General features: G+C 42.3%; 1 protein-coding gene across 2 annotated transcripts; it reads right to left on the bottom strand.

Annotated features, from left to right (window-relative positions):
- Positions 1-2613: 2613 nt before the first annotated feature.
- Positions 2614-23226, bottom strand: TNNT2 (troponin T2, cardiac type). 2 transcript variants are annotated; one of them, XM_056844500.1, is made up of 10 exons: positions 23191-23212; positions 22465-22486; positions 19656-19716; positions 19416-19532; positions 16426-16503; positions 15414-15524; positions 13934-14043; positions 11871-11961; positions 6655-6695; positions 2614-2672 (listed from the first exon to the last, which is right to left on the bottom strand). In XM_056844500.1, the coding sequence occupies exons 3-10, from the start codon at positions 19707-19709 to the stop codon at positions 2624-2626; spliced, it is 651 nt and encodes a 216-aa protein (XP_056700478.1). In that variant the 5' UTR covers positions 19710-19716; positions 22465-22486; positions 23191-23212; the 3' UTR covers positions 2614-2623. The 2 variants fall into 2 exon arrangements, with proteins under 2 accessions (XP_056700478.1, XP_056700479.1); XM_056844501.1 differs by lacking the exon at positions 6655-6695 and adding an exon at positions 5639-5679 and having other exon boundaries at positions 2615-2672; positions 23191-23226.
- Positions 23227-25480: the final 2254 nt, after the last annotated feature.

Here is a 25480-nt window from a genome sequence, read left to right on the forward strand (position 1 = left end):
TAGCTGCCCCCTGTTCCAGGGACAAGGAAGAAGTAGTCATAGAGAGAAGGGGGAATTAGGTAGTTAGATTTTCCTGTTTACTCGCCATGTTAGCCAAGGAATTTTAAAATCTGTCCTTGGCTAGTTCTTTCCTGGAGAGAAGGGGTTAACTATTCTTTGCAACCAAAGTGATTGTATAACTGCACAAATTAATGAGCAATTACAATTATGAAAAATAAAAGTCATGTACAATTGCTATACCAAAACATGAAGTTAGTTTCAGAGGACTACTGTGATGGCCTGCAATAGAACAGTTAGATTCGAGTCCAGCAGCACTTTGGAGACTAACGAGATTTTCTGGATATGAGCTTTCAAGATGAAGGGAGCTTGAAAGCTTATACCCCAAAAATCTTGTTGGTCTCTAAGGTGTTACTGGACTTGAATATAGCTATACCAAAACCAAAAATGAAGGAGCAAAATGTAAAGAGTCCTATTTCCAAATTAACTTATAATAGGATCGTTCTTGTGGGATGGATATTGCTGAATTTTCATTGATTGAGTGGAAGTACATTTTTAATTTTGCTGGCATTTAATTGTGATTCCTATAGGTACATCCTCCCTCCAGAGTGTGCTCCAACTGAGAGAAATACATGAGCATGTAACCTGAAGGAGAACATCTTTAGTTTCCCTAGTATTACAAAATAATGTAGATGCTAAAGAACAGAAGATTTGATATAGCATAATGGTTAAAATACACAAATGAACTATGAATTCTCGGAAGTGCAGGGAGTTGGCATGCCACTTTCATTCTTAGCTCTTCCTCTTAATATGGGATAATAATACTAGCCCACTTCACAGGGTTATTTTATGATATTTGTAAAACACTTTGGATATAGCTTTATACCACTGAGTTCAATCAATGGGACTTGCTTTCTGGTAAATGGGTTGGATTTGACCAGGTTTGCAGCTGGTAAAAGGAAGAAGGATGAGGGAGTCCTTTTTGCGTACTGAAAAGGCTCTGCTGGATGTCACAGGCCCTGTATGGACAAAAGCCAGGTAGGATGGGAGGCTGTAATAAGGAGGGTAATTGAACACATGAAGCTGCCTTATACTGAATCAGACCCTTGGTCCATCAAAGTCAGTATTGTCTACTCAGACCAGCAGCAGCAGCTCTCCAGGGTCTCAGGCAGAGGTCTTTCCCATCAACTACTTGCCTAGTCCCTTTAACTGGAGATGCTAGGGGTTGAACCTGAGACCTTCTGCATGCCAAGCAGATGCTCTACCTCGGAGCCACAGCCCCTCCCCCTTTTTGGGGGAAACAGAAATGGGGCAACACTGAGCAAAAAAGCTTAAGCTGAAATCCCACATACTAGGAAACAAGTTCCTACTTAATACAGTTGACTTACTTCTGACTAAACATCCATAAATCAGAATGCATATCTTCCGCTCTGGGCTGCTGTTCTGTACCTGCAAATTGGCCATGAGGCAGTGTCCTGGGAAATTGTGAAGAGAGATTAATGCAGTGCTTTAATAAGGGACATCAATCAGACTGTGGTACATTGGCCTAAGGAAAGCAAGCTTTCAAATCTGGGATATACCTCCAAACACATCTGCACTGTAGGCAAAATTAAGAGGTCTTATTTAAAAATTTCTATCTTTGCTTATGATGAGCAGAGGGAGGTGTTTTAACAGCAGCTTGTTAACGTTGCCAACTCTGGCCTGGAAATTCCTGGAGATTTGAGGGCAGTGCCTAGAGGTGGCAGTGTTTGTTTGTTTTTGGAGGGAGGGAGCTCAGTGAGGATGTGATGCCACACAGTCAACCCTCCAACCCATTTTCTACATAGGAAGAAGAAGAAGAGTTGGGTTTTATACCCTGATTTTGTCTACCTATTAAGGAGTTTCAAACCGGCTTACAATCTCATAAGAACATAAGAAAGGCCCTGCTGGATCAGACCAAGGCCCATCAAGTCCAACAGTCTGTTCACACAGTGGCCAACCAGGTGCCTCTAGGAAGCCACAAACAAGATGACTGCAGCAGCACCATCCTGCCTGTGTTGCACCTTCCCTTCCTCTCCCCACAACACACACCTTGTGAGGTAGGTAGGGCTGAGAGAGTTCAGACAGAACTGTGACTAGCCCAAGGTCACCCAGCAGGCTTCATGCGGAGGAGTGGGGAATCAAACCCGGTTCTCCAGATTAGAGTCCACCGCTCTTAACCACTTACACCATGCAGGAATTGACGTCTGTAGAATGGACATCAGTTGTAATTTCAGGAGAACTCTGGGCCCCACCTGTAAGTTAGCAACCCTACTCTCTACTCATAATTGTAAAGGATTCATACAGGTGATCTGACAAATAAGGTAGGTGCTGTTGCATAGCTTGCTTTATTTACAGACACAACAATATTCTTAAGTTTGGTGACACAGTTGTCTCCATGCAATGGCGTGTTCCATGAGGTGACAATGCTGTGCACACTGCTACAGACGTTCTACTGAGTGAGGGCCTTCAAAAGGTGGCTTGCTCTGAATAAACTAGAAACATTGGTGCGTTCCTTCAGGCCACATTTGTTGATCAGTTAAAGGCTCGCCAAAACAGAAGACTGATACTCCGTCTTCTACCCAGGCTGGGTGTCAACAACGACATCTCACTTCCACCGGCCACCAACCACTGGCTTTCCACGGGCAGCCTTTGAGCTATGGGCAGAAACAGACAAGCAGATGAAGAAATGGAGGGGCCCCTCAGGCCAACACAAAAGCTCTGAAGAGAGAGATGAAGAGTCATGGCTCACTCTTGCTTTGAAGAGTCTTATTTTGTGGGTGCTTTTGCACAGATATCTCATCCCTCTCAGATGCACTCATTCAGCAACACCAGCACCATGATTACCAAGTCACAGCCCAACCTGACTCCTTTGAGCAATGTGGCACCACTTGGCTGTGGCTGAGGAATACAGTCCACATTTGGGAAGGGGGATTGAATGTGAAGGAACATCATGCAATGTGCTTGCTTCAACATACTAAAGAGAAAGGTACAAACCCAGAAAATGGAAGCCTGAACAAATCTCATCTTGTGTTTTTATAAGCATATTTGCCCCTTGTGCCTTATTTCAAGGAACGGTTTCTTATTTAGTCTTATTTTCTTTCAAAAAATATGCATGGAACATGTCACCATTTTTGAAGATTTCACAGCAAAAATATAACTGTATTAACAATCCTCAGCCCTCACATTTGATTCTAGGGTTAGAGCCCTTCCATTTGTTCCTGTCTTCCTCATTAAAAGTGACCAAAGAGTAGCAGGCAACAGTCTTCTTTGTGGGTGCTTCAACTCATGTGCTTTTAAACAGTGTTACTAGCTCAGGGCAACCTGTTACTAAAGAAGGCTTCAAGGTGCCTGCTACACAAGCAAAGGGAGAGATTGTCTTGGCAGCCGGCCAATAACCATGGTTTAGCCAATGAGAAGCATTTTCCAAAGCAAGAATGCATTGTCATGGAAGGAAGTGATGCCATTCAGATTTTACATTAGCTGAGGCTCTCACATTAGCTGAAGTCATTGCTGAGCCAGGCACTTTCTAAATATTTGCCTAATACCGAGCCCTCTGTGAGCAGCCATTGCATCTGGCTTGTTTCTCAGTGAAGGAGACCATTGCTTCTACATCTGAGGTCTGAGAATGATATTTATTGTTCTGAACAGATGCAGAAAAAAACCCACTATATTACCCTCAGCCTCTTGTTTTTGATTTGTTTTTTTCTCATTTTCACATCCGTTGACATTACCCAACCCAATTGTCTTTTCCTCAAATTCCCATATGATTTGATTTCCCACTGATCATCCTGGAATCAGTATTTGTATGCATCCCATCTTTTTGACAAGCATACATGTATGATACACATGTTTTGAAGCCTCATGTCTCATACTCCTTAATATTTAGGTGTGCATAGACCAAGATCTGAATAGCAAATTCTTAAAAATACATCTCTGACATCGAGAATGGTCACTCTATGATCTATTGTTCTTGGTCATCTTTCAGGTGCTAAAGAAAACACCCTTGTCCAGCTACATACAGTAGCCCAAAGAAACTGGTAGCTGATCCATCTTTGATATACATACCCAATTTATGCTGGTATGAAAAGCCATTTCCCTCAGTGCATACAGTGCAAGCCATCACAATATGCCATCACACAACAAAAAAGCACAACATGCTACTCACCCTTTCCTGAGGCAGGTAAGTAGGGAACAAGGACAGAGAAGAAGAAACAGAGTGTAAATAAAAGCTATTTCTTTGAAGCATCTAAAAGACATCTAAGAAGAGAGGAATTCCTATTGTAGGTTGCCATTTGTTCCTGGACTGGTGGGTTTAAAAGACCAACTTTATCTGCTTAGTAATTTAAAAGATGGCTGTATCACTTGCTCATATTAATTTGGACAGATAAATGGTCCCTATAGTGCTCTGATTAGCTGTCTAGGGTTCAGATGATGATACATTCTCTGCTGACCTGACAACTACCCATGGGATTCTAAGCAAATTATTTCGCACCTGTGGTCCTCTATTCTCAATCTGTTAACTGGAAACTGCAGCCACAGCTAAAGGAGGTCAAGGGGTGAGCATGATGAAAGTTCCACAAAAGACTGTGACATACTCAGAGTGTTTACCCAGTAATTTTTACCGAAAAGTCACAATCAGGACAGAGATACTGACATATGAAGAAAGAGGCTGGATGCCAAGTATCTTAATAAGTGGATGAGAAAATTCATAGGTGGAATGGCTTTTGTTTAGAAACCTCTTTGTTGCTACTTGGGTAGCTCAGCAACTGCAGCAAAATTCCACAATGTTGTTTGACATATTCTAAGAGGATATGTTATTGAGTGAAGATCAAATGCTGACAAGAGATGGTAGAATTCAAGGATCAGAGGAAAATATCTAAAGGGAAAGCAAAAGGTGTGCAAGGGAAGGGAGAAGCTGTACAATTTGGTTGAAACATAAAGGACAGGGGGGAAATCAAGTTAAAAGAAGAAAACAGAGAAAAGCATGGTAGGAATAGAAAATTCTAAAAGATGGGCTGGGAGTGAGAAAAGGAAAAGATGGAAACAGTAGAAGGGAAGAGGAAATAAATAAAGGATGTTAAAATTGTAAGTGGATAGGACCTTTGGATCGAGCACTAAAGTGAGGAAAGGAGAAATAAAATGGGGAAAGATGGTACCAGGATGAGATTAAATAGCAGCATTTACAAGGGCATCCAAAAGGGCTTGATCCAAAGCTTAGAGTACTACCATAACAAGTTGGCAACATTTAATAGCCAGCGATTGCTAGAATGGATAAGGAAGCAGAAGAAGAGATAAATGCTGGCAGAAAATGAACTATGTATCTGAAGGTGGGGAAAGCAAAACAAACAATCCAAAAAGCTCCACAATGGACAGGCATAGCCCAAGCTACAAGTCTCGGCGGCGTACATCTGCATAAGCATCATCACCTGGAAGTGAGAGCATGAAAAGAATGCATAAGTGGAAGGACTGGTGAGACTAACCCAAAAGCGAAAGGAAAAGGCAGGGAGCCAGGTGTGCAAGTCACAGAGAGCAGAGCCAGGAAGGGGTGGTGGTGGAAGATCTACTGGGAGTGCTTGGTGCCATCAAGCAGGATAGGCTACTATGTGGCCTGAGTACTTACACCTTCTGATGGTCACTAATGCGGTTGCGAAGAACATTAATCTGCAAGAGAAATAGACAGGGGGTGAAGCTTTGTATTGATGCTTCACTATGTGGGAAAGAGAAGGCTGTTGTGATAGGATGTCATGTAAGGCCAGAAAGCACAGACTACATGGATCATGAAGAGCAGGCATAAGGCTACATCACATCTCTTGGTAAGCTGTCAGAATCTCCATTTGTAGGACTCAGACCCTGCAAAGACAATGAGACTATCTGCAGCCACCTACCTTCCTTTTGCTTATTAGAATACTTAATCCTCTCTTCTCTGTTAAAAACCACATTTTCCATACTTATACAAATTCAGCTGGTTGAACTGAAATTCAGTCTGGTTGGTGCAGGGATTGAGATGGAGCCTGTTCTTCCATTTGCCTGGAGACTCTGGGTGTTTTTCCAGTGCCTTTCTCATGGTTATCTTGGCTACAGTCTTCTTCGAACAAGTGATAGAAATATCCTATCTGTGCCATCTGGGACAGTGTCTGCAGTTTCTGGGTATGACGCTGCTTTCGAAAATTACTTCCACTGCACGCGTGGCTCAAACTTATGTTTTGTTCTTTGCACAGCTGTGCCTACTCCACAAAGTTCAAACAAGGCATACAACAGTATCGATTCCAAGAGCGAATCCATGTGTAAAGGAACGATTTGTTGTTGTTGCTAAATTGCCAGCTTATTCTTGCTTCTGAAGCAAGGTTCCAAAGCAAAGAAAGGAAGTTTCCACGAACTTACTTGTATCAAAGGGTTTGGCTCAAAGAACAGAAGGCTCCATTAACATCAGTCTAGAAATCATTGCAAGCCAAGCAGGGAGAAGCATGCAAGGCAACAGAAGACTGCTCAGGAAGGACACTGACAGCATTCACACTTGACCAGGCTATAACAGGAGTATATTCAGATCGGGGCTCTGCACACTTAGTTCCTCACCCCCATCCTCCTATAACATTCACCACTCCACTTCACTGTTGGCACAGAACAAGCCATACTTACTACTTGCTTAACTCATCGCAACGAGCAGTGAGTATGGATATCTGGTCAGGGTTAGAGAAAAGAGACTATTAAGGACAAAGGAGAAGCCCTTGAAAAGGGAAGCATAACAGAGGGAGAGACTTCTGTGCACTAAGCATCCATGGGCATCAGGAGAAGCGGAACTGGAGGTAAGGGGCTGTACAGGTATCTATAATGGAGAGACCTGAAAGCAAGCAGGAAAGCCAGTGGCATGTGCCATTACTTTTTTAAAAAAATTACATTATTTACAGTACACCTTTCTCACAGTAACTCAATTCACCCATAGTGAATCAGTACAATCAACAAAATGAGGAGTTCAGTAACCAATGAGTTCAGATTTTAGAAGTCTGGAACCAACAGAAGGAACTGGAGCATAGTATAAGTATTAACAGGACACATTAAGTGGTACAAAGATTACATAACAGGATCCTACTACAATAAGCTATACACGGCAGTATACTTCACACTCCCAATCATTTATCCAGGTAAGTTTGTGAACCAATTTGTACAGTGCAACCCTATTACCTGTTCTATTTACTATCATAAGTTAGTTGAGTCAGTCCAGCTTTCTCATAGGTCTTTTATGCATGGCTGTTTCACTCGCCGTCACCCCTCCAAAGACTTTGCAACATTGTTTGGATTATGCATGCCGTTTCTGACTGTCAGAGGTCGCCTAGCTCTCCCATTTTCCTGCATTTTCAGGGACCTGTTTCATGTTGAATTTGAAAATGCAAGCAAAACACGGGGAAACGCAGGGGGAGAGAAAGGCAACCTCTGACAGTCAGAAACAGCATGCATAATCCAAACAAAGACCTGAAATCCACGTGGGGTGATGGCGAGTGAAACAAACATGCATAAAAGACCAGGGTCTATTGCAGGTTATGTTAGGGTTTGTGAGAGACACAAGAATGCAAGATGGACCTTCAAGAGATACAAACTGATATCATGCCAAAATATTGTCGAAGGCTTTCACGGTCAGAGTTCATTGGTTCTTGTAGGTTATCCGGGCTGTGTAACCGTGGTCTTGGAATTTTCTTTCCTGACGTTTCGCCAGCAACTGTGGCAGGCATCTTCAGAGTAGTAACACTGAAGGACAGTGTCTCTCAGTGTCAAGGGTGTAGAAAGAGTAATATATAGTCAGAAAGGGGTTGGGTTTGAGCTGAGTATTGTCCTGCAAAAGTATTGTCCTGTAAGTATCAAGATAATGTGCTAATGAGGGTATGGTATGTTAATATGGAACCATTGTATCCTGAAGTGATCTGTTAATGTGTGTAATCCAAAACTAATCTGTATGGCTATTGTTGAATGTTGTCTTTGTCTGGAGGTTTTTCAGGGCAGGAAGCCAAGCCTTATTCATTCTTAAACTCTCCTCTTTTCTGTTAAAGTTGTGCTGATGTTTGTGAATTTCAATGGCTTCTCTGTGCAATCTGACAAAATAGTTGGTAGAATTGTCCAGTCTTTCAGTGTCTTGGAATAAGACCCTGTGTCCTGTTTGTGTCAGTCCATGTTCAGCCACTGCTGATTTCTCAGGTTGGCCAAGTCTGCAGTATCTTTCATGTTCTTTTATCCTTGTTTGTATGCTGCGTTTTGTGGTCCCGATGTAAACTTCTCCACAGCTGCAAGGTATACGATATACTCCTGCAGAGGTGAGGGGGTCTCTTTTGTCTTTTGCTGATCGTAGCATTTGTTGTATTTTCTTGGTGGGTTTAAACACTGTTTGTAGGTTATGTTTTTTCAAAAGTTTCTCCATCCTATCAGTGACTCCTTTAATAAATGGCAAGAATACCTTTCCTATGGGAGACTGTTTTTCTTGAGTTTTCTGATTTTTGTTTGGTTCAATGGCCCTTCTGATTTCATTCTTGGAGTAGCCGTTTGCTAGCAGTGCGTGATTTAGATGGTTAGTTTCTTCCTTGAGAAACTGTGGTTCACAGATCCGTCTTGCACGGTCCATTAATGTTTTGATTATTCCTCTTTTCTGTCGGGGGTGGTGGTTGGAGTTTTTGTGTAAGTAGCGATCTGTGTGAGTTGGTTTCCGGTAGACCTTGTGACCTAACTGAAGGTTTGATTTACGGATGACAAGGGTATCAAGAAATGGGAGTTTACCCTCAATTTCCTTTTCCATGGTAAACTGAATGTTTGGATGGATATTATTAAGATGGTTTAGAAAGTCCATTAATTTTTCTTCACCATGGCTCCAAATGGTAAATGTATCATCTACGAACCTGAACCAGACTGTAGGTTTGTAAGGTGCTGATTCTAATGCTGTCTTTTCAAAATATTCCATGTAAAAGTTTGCTATTACTGGACTGAGTGGACTTCCCATAGCTACTCCATCAATCTGTTCATAAAATTCTTGATCCCATAGGAAATAACTTGTTGTCAAACAATGGTGAAATAAGGCTGTTATATCTTCTGGAAAAATCTGGTTAATCAATGAGATTGTGTCTTTAACTGGAACCTTGGTAAAGAGGGATACAACATCAAAACTGATTAATATATCCTTTGGATTGAGTCTTAACGGACTGATTTTGTTGATGAAGTGAGTTGAATCTTTGATGTAAGAAGTGGTTTTTCCAATGTGGTCCTGTAGGAGGGTGGTCAAATATTTAGCTAATTCATATGTTGGGGAACCAATGGCACTCACGATGGGTCGGAGTGGAACGGAATCCTTATGAATTTTAGGTAGTCCATATAATCGTGGTGGTTGTGCTTCAGTCTTGCATAGTTTTCTGTGTGTGTCGGGATGAAGAGTGGAATTCTTGATCAGAATGCTAGTTTTCCTGGTAATTTTGCAAGTTGGATCTCGTTTTAGTTTTTTGTATGTGGCAGGGTCCAGAAGTTCCTCAATCTTCTTTTTGTATTCTTCTGTTTTCATGATCACTGTGGCATTGCCTTTGTCAGCTGGTAGAATAATGATTTCTGGATCTGCATTGAGGGTCTTGATGGCGTTTCTCTCCTTGCGTGTTATATTGCTAGCAGGGGGCTTTGCTTTTCGTAGAATTCTTGCTGTCTCTCCTCTTATTTCCTCAGCATCTTCTTCAGGTAGATTACGAATGGCAGATTCTACATTTGCAATGATGTCTTCCACTGGAATTTGGGTGGGAGTGACTGCAAAGTTTCCTCCCTTAGCTAAGATGGAAGTTTCTTCAGGTGAGAGTTGTCGGTCTGTCAGATTGAAGATAATCCGTTTGTTGTCAAGTTTTGGACTGTTCTGTCTTCTTTCCTGTAATTTGTTAAACTTTTGCTTCTGTCTGGAAGTATGGCTGGTTAACCCCTGTTCCATTTTTCTGTAGGTGAGATTATCAATCTTGTCCCAATCATGGCTTCTCATTTTGTGGCTAGTATTGATATGTAAGGAAAACAACTCCTTGTCTGTGGCAGCAAGTTCTCTGCGGGTAGTGTGAATTCTCTCTCGTAAGAGAGCCCGTTCTAGATGGTCATAAATGCGGTTAGCTCGTGAAGTTTTAAAGATTCTTTTACTTGTGAGAAAAGATGGAATGGTTCCAGTGTCTCTGCATCGCAGTAGAAAAGTTAAAGAACAAAGTAGATGTGCCTTTGAAGGGCCATTGAACCAAACAAAAATCAGAAAACTCAAGAAAAACAGTCTCCCATAGGAAAGGTATTCTTGCCATTTATTAAAGGAGTCACTGATAGGATGGAGAAACTTTTGAAAAAACATAACCTACAAACAGTGTTTAAACCCACCAAGAAAATACAACAAATGCTACAATCAGCAAAAGACAAAAGAGACCCCCTCACCTCTGCAGGAGTATATCGTATACCTTGCAGCTGTGGAGAAGTTTACATCGGGACCACAAAACGCAGCATACAAACAAGGATAAAAGAACATGAAAGATACTGCAGACTTGGCCAACCTGAGAAATCAGCAGTGGCTGAACATGGACTGACACAAACAGGACACAGGGTCTTATTCCAAGACACTGAAAGACTGGACAATTCTACCAACTATTTTGTCAGATTGCACAGAGAAGCCATTGAAATTCACAAACATCAGCACAACTTTAACAGAAAAGAGGAGAGTTTAAGAATGAATAAGGCTTGGCTTCCTGCCCTGAAAAACCTCCAGACAAAGACAACATTCAACAATAGCCATACAGATTAGTTTTGGATTACACACATTAACAGATCACTTCAGGATACAATGGTTCCATATTAACATACCATACCCTCATTAGCACATTATCTTGATACTTACAGGACAATACTTTTGCAGGACAATACTCAGCTCAAACCCAACCCCTTTCTGACTATATATTACTCTTTCTACACCCTTGACACTGAGAGACACTGTCCTTCAGTGTTACTACTCTGAAGATGCCTGCCACAGTTGCTGGCGAAACGTCAGGAAAGAAAATTCCAAGACCACGGTTACACAGCCCGGATAACCTACAAGAACCAATGATATCATGCCATTTCTTCCATAGAGCTACTTCTATTTGAAGAAGGGAAGTATGGCACTACTCATTTGTTCATCTCTGAAGAACTGACTTTGATATTCGATGTAGGTTCTAAACTGAGATAAGGCAAGACAGGTCAGATTAATCATCTCTCTCTGCCTTTATTCTTAGCAGGGACTAAAAACAAAATTACCATATATGATCCTTCAAAAAAAAATCCATGAATACGGAAAGTAGGTCTGCATTCAATATTCCCCCCTTGATGCTGCACCGGTACCATCATTTTCCTTTTAATTACTGGGTCATCTTTTCCCTTAGAAAAGGGGCAATCCCAGCCAGTTGGGGATGGTATGATGAGTGAGATGACATCACAATGTTTCGCATGCAAACAAATCTGGCTAAATGATGACATCCGTGAGGCTGAATGAAGCCAGCTTGGAAAAAGTGCAGTGCTTTTTTCACATTCTGATCCCAGCCAACGAGCAATCATGTAGGAGACAGGATGATGTCATAGCACTATGTAGCCAATTAGATTTGCCTACATGCTGTCATAATTGAATGCAAATGAAGCAGGTTTCAAGAACAGAAACTTCACTTTGAATAGATGAATATTCCCCCTGCTTTCAATGCAAGGTCCAAAAAAATCCCCAAGGGGAGTACTGCTGAAAATGCTCACAAAACATACCCTCCCCCCTTTTCATCTTAGCAGCAACATTCAGCTACTTTTTCACACACAAAAGCAGGAAAAAAACAGGTATTCCAACAGACATTCAGACTGACCTCATATTTCTGCCGCTTGAATTTTTCCTGCAAGTCAAATTTCTCAGCTTCAAGATCGTGAATACTCTGCCACAGTTCCTTCGCTTTATCCCTGAAGTGAAAACATGTAGCATTAGTCAAGATGGTGGCCACTGTTATATCATGTGCATGTGCTTGAGCATAAGCATGAGAATCAGGCCAAAGAGTGTGATATTGATATTCCAGCATGATATAAGCATGCATATCAGTGTACTGTACCTATTCAATGTATTAATAACATACAGTATACAAGAGTGTGAGTATATTGTGTGCATACGAACAGGTATGTGTATTAATTTAGTTACCTGTTTGCATGTGTGTCAGACTATGAGCGTGGTGTTGTATTATGTATTATTGTTATGGTTAAGCTCAAGACCTTTGGTCAAAGGAGCTAGTAAATAAATGGAATGGACTATGAGAGTGAGTATGCTTAAAATACAAAACACTTTGAGCTGTGACTAGCCCAAGGTCACCCAGATGGCTTCATGTATAGGAGTGGGGAAACCAACCCGGTTCACCAGTCTATCATCCACCGCTCATGTGAAGGAGTGGGGAAATCAAACCTGGTCTACCACTCCAAACCACAGCTCTTAATCACTACACCACGCTGTACCAGACTGTACTTAAATCAGAAAGATTCTTTAAAGTCCTGGCTGCTAACTAATCATTCTTCAACCCATTCCTATATTTATCTTTTGTTTATTTTTAAATGCATGTACTACCCTTTATCTTTTTATATTCCCACTTCACAAGGCCTAGTACTGATCTCTTTGCCTGGATCTTCTGGCAAGTATTAAATGAACCAACCAAATCCGAGGCAGCTTGGTTTTGGATACTACATCATTTATTGGCTAATTTAGTCTCTTTGTGTGTGCTCAGGGCCCCCTCTAGTGGCCTGACATCATACAATTTGTTTTGTATCCTTAAGTGTAAATGCCAGTAACCCTGCCTCTTCCTGGGACTGAATTTATACGATAAATGAATGTGCAACCATTACTGCAACCTTACAGTGCTTTGGGGCTTGATTACATGCTTGAGATGGAGACTCACAGCCATCCTAAGCAAACTGACACCCTTCTAAGCGTGAAGCTCTGCTTAGGATTGCATTACCAATACACTCTCTTGTCACTTACAATATGTCTTCGTGGCCCTTTGAAACACCTACACCTTCATGAACTTAGGGTTGCCATTTGCCTCCTGCCAGCAGGCATTCCCCACCCCTTGCCACATCCCCCATTACCCACTGGCACTTAATGGGGTGGCAGGAGGAAAGGGGGGGAATGTCATCCCATGATGCCACATCAGTTCCAGTTGCATAGTTGTGACATCACCATACCATGGGTTGCTCTAGGATTCATCTGAAATTCTAAGGTTTTTACCATAAAGTTTCAGATGAATCCTAGAGTGTCTCAAGATGCAGTGATGACACTTCCAGTTACATAGCTGGAATTGACTTCGTAGAGTCACGGGATGCCATTAGGATAAGTCCTGCCCCTATCAGTCTTCTGGAAGTTAAATGTAAGCAGGAAGGATTGCTGCAAACAAATGAGCATAAAATTACTTGGTTGGGCATAATGTCACATAAGGCTACATTTGTAACCCCAAATATTGTTATGTGGTCACGGCCGTTACAGGTGGGCCTGAAAACAGCTTTGGACATGGGGTTCATTATTTGTGTTTCAAGAATTTGTAAGCTGCCTGGAGCACTTCTCTTAAATGGAAAAGACAAAGAAGGCTCTATTGTCCACTATCATTGCATCAGCTGAACCTCACAGAGCGAAGCCATTAAAGATTGTATCTGTCATAATTGTTTATACAATGTAACTCTTTTCTCTGCCTGAAATCTGGCAGAGAGGATCCTTTGCAATTCCTAAAAAATTTTGTTCAAATTGGGTGGAAAACAAGCAAAGTTAAAGCCAATGTGTTTCCCCTCAAAACCATTCCCAGTGAAAACATATACCACATAATACAGTAACAAAATTAATACTTATAAAAATGGAACAAAAAGAAAATGGGGGGGGGGAGAGAGAACCGTACAGCCCTACCTCAGTTTATCTTCATTCAAGTGATCAATGTTCAGAGGTTTCCGCCGCTCGCTGAGGAACTTTTTCTTCTTTTCCCGCTCGGTTTGTTTTTTCCCACTTTTCTTCTCTGTCTAAAAGGGGGGAAAATCCATATGATCAGCATCAGTGTTGCATGAGTTTAACCAAATTCCCCTCTGCTCCCTATGTTGAGAACTCATACAGGAATTAGAATGACAAAATATGCTGAGAGATCACGATGGGTAGCCGTGTTCATCTGTCCCTAGCAGTAGAAAAGAGCAAGAGCTCAGTAGCGCCTTCGAGACTAACAAAATTTCTGGCAGGGTAGGAGCTTCCATCAGCCGCAGCTCACTTCTTCAGATAAAATATGCTGAAGTGTTGAAGAGAATTATGGCTTTACTGTAACATGACCGTTCCAATGCATTGTCCTAGTTACACATACATGGATTGTGAGAATGTGGAAAATATATAGTGAATGTATATCAGAGGTCCCCAACCTTTTTGAGCCTGCGGGCACATTTGGAACTCTGACACGGCATGGTGGCCACAGCAACAAAATGGCTGCCACAAAAATGGCTGCTGCAGGAGGCGGAGCCAGCCTCAAAATGATTGGCACAGCTTAAATTCAGTAACACAGTGTAGATATCTGGGCTGAGGTAGCATTTGCTGCCAAAACAACATTTTAAAAACATCTGCACAGCCAATCAAATCTCTAAAGCCCTACCTGGATTCACCCACTTCCTAAAAACACTTGGCAGGCACCAGAAAAGGTGTTGGAGGGTGCCATGGCACCCATGGGCATCATGTTGGGGACTCCTGGTGTATATAATGAAGGCAACAAGATCTCAAGAACAAAGCACGTGTAATGCCCTCTCAAATCTTTTGGCCTACATAATTGCCACACTATATACATGTCAGAGGCTGGGATCTCCAGGGGTTAGTGTGGCAAGGCTGGGCCCTCCAGGGTTTTCATTTCCCTCCAGGGGATTCTTTGGCAAGCCTCAGAAAGCCTGAAGGGGAGGAAGGTGCTCCCGCTCCTCTGACACTCCTCAGTCTGCTCTGGTCTGAGCCTGTGCTCTTCTTCCCCGCCCTGCCTCTACCTCTCCTGTTAAAGTTCCACCAGAGGTAGAAACTGCCCAGACTCACTGGCTGTCTCTTCCTGAAAGGCGGGGCCAACCTGCTTGGCACAATCCCTAGCCTCTGAGAAGCTAGCTGAGAGGTCCTGCCTCCTCCCCATGCCCCCGGTGCCCCCTTCTGGGGCTGAGTTCCTCCAGCATGTCATTGGCTGTCATCTCAAACACTTGGGGAAGGGACTCCCACAGCTGTTCCGGCAGTGGTACGTTTTGGGGGGAGGACTGCCCCTGGACCATATCTACACATAAACCATGATCAGACACACCAACACACCTGTACCAAGATATGGATTCTAGGTTGTACTAGTTACACTTTTTCCTCCACAAAAACACCCAGGCTGGATAGATACCTTCAGCAGGTACCCTCCAAAATGGAGCATGTTAGAGAAAGCCTTTTTCTTCCTGGCATCCTCTTCAGCTCTCTTCCGAGCTTCTTCTTCTTCTTTCCGGGCTCTCTCTTCCTACCAATAGCACAATCACAGTCAGGTGTTGGAAAGCAGGACTACTTAAAGAATCCTCAGGGAAGTCAAATGCCAACCTCACTGCTTAGACAGACACAATGTAGCCAGGTTGTAGGGTTGCCAACCTCCAGCTGGGATGGGAGTTCGCCTGGAATTACAATTGATCTTCAGAATAGAGAGATCATTTCGCCTGGAGAAAATAGTCCCTTCAGGGGGCAACCTCTGCAATACTCCATAGTTTCTGGGGTGAAAGCCCTTCCCAAATTCCCCCCTCCACAGGGACCACCCCCAAATCTCCAAGAATTTCCAAGGCTGGAGTTGAAAACCCTACCAGGTTGGCATATGGCTGCTACATGGATCCAAGTATACTGTGTTGGAAGGATCCATCCCCTAATGCTGGCAAGTTTGTAGAATTAGTCAGAGTAGTGACTATTCCAGATTAGAACTTTCCTAATTTTCACTGGATCTGGAGGCAGGGAACAGTCAGGAAAACCAGCAGTAATGGAGCTATGTTTGCACTGTGAGCATAACAATTATTAGCTGGTATTCATACATTAAGCACAAAAAGCCAAGAATGATCAGTCATTCTCAAGGCTTACGTACACCGGGATATCATCCAGACCTGAGTTTAACATACACAATTGCTTGCTGAACATTCTAAAAAGCTTTTGACGATAACAATTTTATGCAAGTCTCAAGGGATTTGAAGCATTCTGAATTCAGCCCTTTCGGAATCATCCTGAGGTCATGTACTAAACCAGAAAACCCACTGATGCAGTCCTCTGATTTAGCTGCACAAACTGCATTGCTAGATTCAGCAGGGAACCTTTTCCCAGCACTCATGAGCAGCTATTTTCTACAGGACACTTGGTCCTCTTACCTACTAGGTGTCAATACTCACTGCCAAGCGGGCCTGTCGTTCCTTTTCTCGCTCGCTACGGATCCGTTGCTGCTCAGCTCGTTCTGCTCGCCGCTGTTCCTGTAGGAAGAAAGCCTCACAGCTGATCAGGAGACTCCTAGTGATACTCAAATGATTCTCTCCCCGCACCCCAGTTCTAAATATGGTAGGTATGGCCTGGCTCTGTTGAGGTTGTTAATTTTTTGTGTGTGCCGTCAAGTCACAGCTGACTTATGGTGACCCTGTAGGGTTTTCAAGGCAAGAGATGCTCAGAGGTGGTTTTCCATTGCCTGCCTCCGACTCTGGTATTCGTTGAAGGTCACCCATCCAAATACTAACCGGGGCCAACCCTGCTTCTGAGATCTGACGAGATCAGGCTAGCCTGGGACTATCCAAGTCAGGGCACAACATGTTTAAAGCATGTTAAAACATAATTTTAGGTGAGCCAGACAGAGATTTTTGATGCTTGAGCCAAGAAATTCTAAAATGATAGCCTTTTCCAATCCTAAACATTTAATTAAATAGCACAATTTGCTACCTCTTATTGATAGGGTTGCCAATCTCCAGGTGGTCATAATTAATTCTGTAGAAAGGCACACTTGCCCATTACAAAAATTAATACAGTTATGATTATTCAAAAAATACACTGTGCATAGTAGCAAGTGTGGCTCATCACTTTGTCCAAGAGGAGTGTTGCAGGTTCTTTCTACAGATGTCCGGTAACCATCTGTTTTGGCTTATATCAAAGCCTTCCTCAGGGACCAACGCTTGCTGTTAGTAACTTGTGATGAGCCACACATGCTACTATGCACAGTGTATTTTTTGAATAATCATAACTGTATTAATTTTTTGTATTAATTTTTGTAATGGGCAAGTGTGCCTTTCTACAGAATTAATTACTTTCTCATGCAAACAGGGGATATGATAAATTAATACCACTTGTATCTTTCGCATATCGTTGCTGTTTTTTGTTTGCCAAATTATTGTCAGCACGCTAACTTTAGTTTGCTAAACCTCCAGGTGGTGGCTGGAGATCTCCCACTATTACAACTGATCTCCAGCCGATTCAGATCAGTTCACCTGGAGAAAATGGCTGCTTTGGCGATTGGATTCTGTGGCATTGAAGTCTTTCCCCTCTCCAAATCCTGTCCTCCTCAGCTCCGCCCCAAAAATCTCCAGGTATTTTCCAACCTGGAGCTGGCAACCCTACTTATTGGGGCCCAAAATCTGATGCCTAATAGCAACATCCCTCATTTTGGAAGGGCCAGCCCATGTGCAGTTTTCGATTCCCAGCCTCTTATGCATATAAAAACCGAACAGAATATTGATAAATGCATTTGGGAATAAAACATGAAGGAATCACAGGCTCAAAGATTAGATGATGTGTTGGCAAATCTGAAAATTGCTTTGAAATCTGAATGCAAGAAGGACCCCCTCACGGCCCCTCTTATTTTGGGAAGAGACACTCCTTCCAGAAGGCAAAAGAAAATAAGAAATGTTTTGGCTGGTAAAAACAGTATAACTATTTTTAAAAAAAAACTTTGATTGTTGTTTGTTATTAATGGAGATAACTATCACTCTGCTTTTGTTTTGTGAGAGAACACATAAAATCTTTATAGGATTATCAGTATTGTTTTGACAGTCTTGATATTATTATTATTTGCAGGTGTGTTTTCTAGAGATTAGTCTTGCAGCCTGATCCCAAGTGTTTTTTCAGAAGGCAGCAGTCCCACTAACATTCCTAACTAAATTGCAACTTTAGATCGCAGTATTAGTGTATTTAAGTGAAAGGAAGATAACCATGAATGTAAGACAGTCCCCTTACAAATGTTATATACACATCAAATAAAAAAAATTATTATTGGGCAACTCTGTATCTTGCATACAGGGTTTTGTATTATTTTTGATGTTTGTTTGTTTTTTGCCATCAAATCACAGCTGATTTATGGCGACCCCGTGGGGTTTTCAAGGCAACAGATGTTTGGAGGTGGTTTGCCATTGCCTGTCTCCACGTCATGACCCTGGTATTCCTTAGAGGTCTTCCATCCACATACTAGCCAGGGTCAGGACTGAGAGTGTGTGACTGGCCCAAGGTCACCCAGCAAGCTTCCATAGTGTGAGTGGGGATTCTAACCTGGGTTTCCCATGTCCTAGTCCAACACCTTAACAACTACACCACACTGCCTCTCTTCATGGTATACCTATGGGGGAAAAAACTAGTCTTGAATTTGAGTAAATACTGATAGAAGTTAGACTACTGGTCAGGGCCAGATTTGGGAGCATGTGACCCTGATATTACAGCAATTACACTGGCTACCAGTCTACTCCAAACCCAATTCAAGGTGCTGGTTTGTATCTTTAAAGCCCTATATGGCTTGGGACTGGATTATCTGAAAGACCGTCTTCTTTCATATTTTCCTACATAGGAATTAAGATCACAGGGAGAGACCCTCCTGATGGCCCATCAATCAAAGAAGCTCATTTGGTGGGTACTCGAGACAGGGACTTTTCAGTTGCAGCCCCACAATTATGGAACAGCCTCCCCAGACAGGTGCACCTGGCCTCCTCTCGATCTTTAGGAGGCAGTTGAAGATGGTTTTATTTAGGCTTGCATTTGGTTAAGTTTAATAGCAATCCTGAGTAGTGATTTTAAATTTTGGTTTTATGTTTTTAGTGTATTTTATCCTGTGTGTTTTTATCTATGTTTGTAAGCCACCTTGAGCTCCATAAGGAAGAAAGGTTGCTGATAATTGTTTTAAATAAAAAATAAATAACAATGTTCCCTGACTCTGTGGTATCTGTGAACCCTAATCCTGATGGTTCTCTTAGGATTATACACTGCTATCGCTGCAAAATTAGTCATGGCCTTGACATTTGGTTGTTGACTACCACTGTCAGTATCGTAGCCAGATAGAGGGTTGGATCTGACCATTGAGAGTAACTTCTAGCCATTAATGGTGCCTGTGGAAATGGTACGGAGCTCTTTCACATACAATTCTGTCCTTCAAGGATATCAGTTCTTCCTCTTCCTTCTTCCTGTTCTCAAAATGAGCCTCAATAAGGGTCTGCAGCTCATTCAGATCCTTCTCCATTCGCTTGCGGTGAATGTCCTGTAAGGCAGAAAAGGATATGGACAAGATTTGGTTCCCTCTTGTCAAATTCAGAGAAACCTACCATGGAATGCTAGGTGAGGAAGAACTTGTTTGCTTGGCTTGAGATGGGTTAATACTCACATCAAAGTCCACTCTCTCTCCATCAGGGATTTTTGGAGGCACCAAGTTTGGCATAAAGAGCCTGAAATGAGAGGAGGAAATAATAATTGATATTGCCACACTTGGCATTTGTTCCAGCTCATCTCCTTTTAGAACCCTATGGGTTTAATTTACATAATTTTTGTTCTCACAGCAACCTCAAATAAGGCCCCATCTCCATGTGAAGGGACTGGTTATCCTTACCAAGAACAGAGCATCCTCGGGGCAGTGTTGGGTATAACACTCAACCCAAATTTTCCATTGGCTACTTTGCATGGCTGCATATACAAGCCAGGGATTGTAAGGTCCCAGTGTATGCAGACAAAAAGAAGTGATTGACTTTTCCATGTGGGCTTACCCAGGAATGCTGTTGTGCCTACTGATTGACCATTCCTTTGATAAGTTAATGACCCCAAATTGTTGGCTAATGTTTCTTGGAGGATAATAATTGTTAGGCCATGGTCACTTTAGGAGTCCCGTGGCACAGAGTGGTAAGCTGCAGTACTGCAGTCCAAGCTCTGCTCATGACCTGAGTTCGATCCAGACGGAAGTTGGTTTCAGGTAGCCGGCTCAAGGTTGACTCAGCCTTCCATCCTTCCGAGGTCGGTAAAATGAGTACCCAGCTTGCTGGGGATAAAGGGAAGATGACTGGGGAAGGCACTGGCAAACCACCCTGTAAACAAAGTCTACCTAGTAAACATCGGGATGTGACATCACCCCATGGGTCAGCAATGACCCGGTGCTTGCACAGGGGACCTTTACCTTTTACATGGTCACTTAATAGCTCTGTTCAAGTAGCCATGGGAGCTGGGAGAAGGTGACTCTTCCCGGGGGGGGGGGATAGGATGGGGTAGGAAGGTATGTGTGTGTAACAGCAGTTTCATTTGGGAGATAGAGGCCTTTTATGCAAGGCTGTTTCCCTCATGGTCACCTCCCTGACTTTGCTTATGCATGCCTTTTCTGACCATCAGAAGTTGCATCTGCTGAAGCTGGAGGGTGAGAGATTCAAAACAGATAAAAGCAAGTATTTCTTCACACAATGCATAGATAAATTGTGGAACTCCCTGCCCCAGGATGTGGTGACGGCTGCCAACTGGGAAGGCTTTAAGATTGAAGTGGACACGTTCTTGGAGGAGAGGCTACTATACAAAATGGATACTAGTCATGATGCATACCTATTCTCTCCAGGGTCAGAGAAGCATGCCTATTATATTAGGTGCTTTGGAACACAGGCAGGATAATGCTGCTGCAGTCATGTTGGTTGTGGGCTTCCGAGAGGCACCTGGTTGGCCACTGTGTGAACAGACTGCTGGACTTGATGGACCTTGATCTGATCCAGCATGGCTTTTCTTACGTTCTAATGCTCCCCCATGAAAGAAAACTCCTGGCATGAGGGCAAAGGCTGGGCCTGCTCTCTGATTCCCATAGTTTTCTACGTGCTAAGAGTTTTGTTTTAATATATGAGGTAGCAGTCAATCATGTGATTCCCCACCTACTATCTGAAATGGTCTAGGCGAGGGGAAGTTTCACCATATGATTGATTTGATTTATATCTTACTTTTCAACCATAAAATTCCAAAGTGACTTACAACATTTTAAAAATGCAATATTAAGTTCTTCTCCCCTTTCTTCATATAACAGCCCCCTAAAGTTCCTAAAGTAATAGCTAAACTTACACTAGCTGCTCTCAGAACTATCTGCGCACATTTTATTTAAACTGGATGTCAACATGAATGTTGTTCCAAGCCAAGGAAACAATTTATAGCTTGTCTGAGGGCGCCAGGTGGAATGTCACAGTAGTTGCTTGGCTTTTAACAGTGGCTACACCTGTCATGCTGGTCTTATTTTGCTCACTCTGCTTATAGGAGCAACTGAACAGCTGTAATAACTTCATATCTGTGCAGGCTGAACTGGGAACTTTAGCCTTCAAAGAACATCATATCTCCTACCTTGTCTCTTGATGTCTAAAATGAAAATGGGGGGATCTGGATTGGGGATAGGATGCAATGTGGTTTCACCAATCAAAACTGACACATGCACACTTTGATGTGCAATTATTAGCCTCGTGGGGGGTGGAAAATGGCTTCCTCTTTGCCTGTCTTTTTTCCCATCCAGGGCAATAACTTCATGGGAGGGGTGGAATTTTTAACCACCTCTACCTCTTCACCATATGCTTGATCCAAATGGTTACCTCATGGCTGATACTAGGAAGATCTATTAATGGGCACCACATCTAGTTTGCCTAGTTAAAACAAATAAATTGTAGCATGAGTTCACAGCCGTGAAACAAATGTGTATATATTTCCTTTAGGAAAAGCCGGTCTAACTGTCCTTTGTCTTACATCCAAGTTAGGTCAAGGCCAGAGAATGTCAGGATGGTGTTGGAATTCATGGCTTAGTGCATTGGTCTTAGTGATGGGAAATTCAGCTTCCATTCCCTGTGAAACTTGCAGAGTGGCTTTGAATAGGTCAATCTTTTCCTGGCTAACATACTTCCCAGGGCTTTTATGAGACCAAACTGCTACTCTGAGTTCTTTAGAGGAATGATGGGTTATTACAAATGTCATAAAAACAGGAACTTTAATGCAGAGCTATTCAAAAAATTCAGAAGCCTGAGTGAGCATTTTGTGTACTCACTTTTCAGACATGAAAAAGTTTTATAAGAATAATACTGAGCAGGTTCAAACAGCACCGTTAATAAGGTGAGCAGTCTAGCTGTGCCTCATTACCTGCAGAAAGTGTTCTGTATAAATTTACTCTAACACAAAATCAAAGGTATACATATACTTACTTGGGCCTGGGTTTTGATTCTCCTGCAAGAAACCACAGTGAAAACTTAAGATGATTTTTTTTAAAGTATGTTCTATGGCTCCTCTTGGAGACAAATTGTAAAGACCCTGTATTCTGGGTCTCTTCTGGATTACCTGAGGTCTATGCACCTGCTTTTATGGGTAGAAATGGTCCAAGTTGCTAAATTATAGTGCAGATTTTAAATCTCTCTTTGTTATCATATTGCATGTGCTTTGCTTTTTGATACTCCCCTATCTCCTTCCCCCACACCTTTCCATGTGACATAATTTACTGAACTATAAATGAAAATAATAACAAGCATAATTAAGGAGCAATGTACAGATTTTCCTCTTTTTTTCTTTATGACCCTTCAGTTGACTATAAGTGCAGATGTTTTCTCTCTAATTCTTGCCTTAGTTGCTCAGATTGGGTTTCTGGTTAAATTGATTTTTCCTTTTTTTGGTGTATATAGAGTGGTTGTGTCCTAGTCAAGATATCAACTGGCTGGTGCTCATCACTTACAACAAGTGACATTGTCTTTTCAATTATGTGAGTGCTTTTCTTCCACACAACACACTCCTGTAGCTCTTTAAGTGATGATGAACACTCTAGATTACCCTTTCCTGGCAGAAATAGCCTGGTAAGCCTGAGAACCAAGAGTAGTAGCAATCCAACGTTTGCTCAAAAGTTGGCCATAATGCAACCATGAAATTGCTTTTTCATTTACCTTCTTCTGGTTCTTTAGAATGCTCTTCATGTTCTGCTTTGAAAAGAGAAGAGAAGAATTTTCAGACAAGGTGTATCACACAGGCAAAATTCTATATTGAATCCTCACTCCTGGACTGAATGAAACAGTTGATTTCCTCTAAGCTGTGCTACTGAATTCCTTGCCTGCTTTGTAGTTCATTCATTCGTTGCTGGGGAGGTTTACATTGCTGGCATTCTGGGATTTGGTAATTTGAGACAGCAGCGGTCCTTTTAAGTGTTGACAGCAGCAGACACTGTGGGTTTGATTCTGTTGTGACATCAGCATGAAGTCTATCAGAGCACTCGGCAGGCCCCGAGAAGGTGACTTTAATCAGAAACAAAGCACAAAGCTATAATGTTAGCATAGAACTGTTAACTGTTTTGTTTCTTTGTCTGCAAATTATCTTGCATCACCATCATCTCACCAAATGTTGGACATTTCTATGTAAATATGTCTTTAAAGACAGATTATCCCTGAATGAATGGGCAAATTCTGGTGGCTGGTCACCCTAGATGTCCATATTCATTCTTGACCCTTTCTTTCTAGGCCTGTTAGGAATGGCAGGCTATGCTCTTTAATTACTGTGTGTGTGTGTTAAGTGCCGTCAAGTCGCTTCCGACTCATGGCGACCCTATGAATGAAAGTCCTCCAAAATGTCCTATCTTTAATTACTAAGCATGTAAATATTTCTGAGAAAAGAGTGAAGATTGGTGTAATCGCCACTGATGTCACAAAGGCACTGATGGACCTCACAAGTGGTGATATAATCCTCTGCAATTGCTAAATGGAAGGACTGGGGAGAAGCTCCCTGCCAAGTAAAAGACTGCCAATTCCCTAAATACTGTCTGTTACTGTATTCTCCCTATGCCAATATTACCACTCCCAACCATGCTGATAAAGGCATTTAAGCAAATACAGAGAGATGCAAAGACAGGTTGGCAGATATATGGTATATAAAAAGAACTACAGCTGAATGCCAAATTATAGTTCATTGTTGCACTGTTGTATTTCCCATTTAATCACTGGTGCAAGGCTTAGCTCATATAAAGTGTTTGCAGACCATCAAAGGCCACAACATCAAAATGCTTCTATTGGTTTGAGCTGCCTCAACAGAACATCAGTACATGCCTTCTGCTATGGTTTCCCCTTCACCTTCCTTGATGTTCTCAGCTTGTTCTTCTTGGTCTGTGGAATAAAACACCAGAATGAGATTAACATCTGAGGAGTTTCATAGCGAGGCTACCAAAATCATACCTGCTGCTCTGTGCCCCAGTCATTTGGAAGATGACCAAACCAGAACAGAAATAAGGAAAGAGGCCATAATCTGCACACAGAGATGAGTGAGAACAAGGAGAGCTTAGGGCTGCTGTCTACAATGGAAAACTCCTGGGGACATCTAGTGATGCTTCATCATGGCCTCCTGGGTGTCTAGATGAGCTCCACCCCTTTTCAAGAGAAGGTCCCTTAAACATAGAAGCAGGTTGCTCAACGTACATCTGTCCAGGAACTTCCAGCACTCTTGGTTCAGCTAATTAAGCACTCGAGTATAAGGGTAGAGAGCAGACTCTTCAACTACAGGTATGAAGTGACAGTGATGGGTCCTAGGTAGGTTTGCCACCTCTGGGTTGGGAATTACCTGGAGATTTTGGGGGTGGAGGCTGAAGAGGGCAGGGTTTGGAGAGGAGAGAGACTTCAGTGGATCAAAATGAACATCATGAATTGCAGCAGGAGTTGGCAATCAGCAAAAATATCACCCTCCCTTCCTCTGCAAATGGAAAACCATTCTATTGAAGGAGCCGCTGCTGCACCAGTGGAATGGTGCCATAAGAGCCAAGGTATGGACTGTAGTTTAACACAAGTTAACCGCAATCTACCTGAATGCACTTGGATTAAAGCAGGGGTCCCTAACATGGTGCATGTGGGTACCATCAAGCCCACCAACACCTTTTCTGGCACCCACCATGTGTTTTTAGAAAGTGGACAGGGCCAGGTGGGGGTTTTGCCCAATAAGGGTTCTGATTGGCCATTGGAGTTTTGATTGGCTGTGGAGATTTTTTAAAATGATAGATAGATAGATAGATAGATAGATAGATAGATAGATAGATAGATAGATAGATAGATAGATAGATAGATAGATAATGTGATTTGGTTAAAAACAACAATGTAATACAATTTTCTGAAGTATCTGAACATAGTAATGGAGGTTTCCCAATTTCCCAGTATTTGCAATTTCCCAGTATTTCCCAGTATTAAGAGCTTAGTGACCACT

Source organism: Euleptes europaea, chromosome 2, assembly GCF_029931775.1.
Source record: "Euleptes europaea isolate rEulEur1 chromosome 2, rEulEur1.hap1, whole genome shotgun sequence".
Classification (NCBI taxonomy): Eukaryota; Metazoa; Chordata; class Lepidosauria; order Squamata; family Sphaerodactylidae; genus Euleptes; species Euleptes europaea.

What these genes read in the sequence shown, in the direction of transcription:
- TNNT2 (XM_056844500.1), bottom strand. Translation starts at nt 19,709, where the DNA reads ATGCCAAACTTGGTGCCTCCAAAAATCCCTGATGGAGAGAGAGTGGAC. An exon ending in TTGGAGGGTACCTGCTGAAG is followed by an intron (nt 14,044 to 15,413) that starts GTATCTATCCAG and finishes CCCCCCTTTTAG; the next exon opens with ACAGAGAAGAAAAGTGGGAA. An exon ending in TTGAATGAAGATAAACTGAG is followed by an intron (nt 11,962 to 13,933) that starts GTAGGGCTGTAC and finishes TTTTCACTTCAG; the next exon opens with GGATAAAGCGAAGGAACTGT.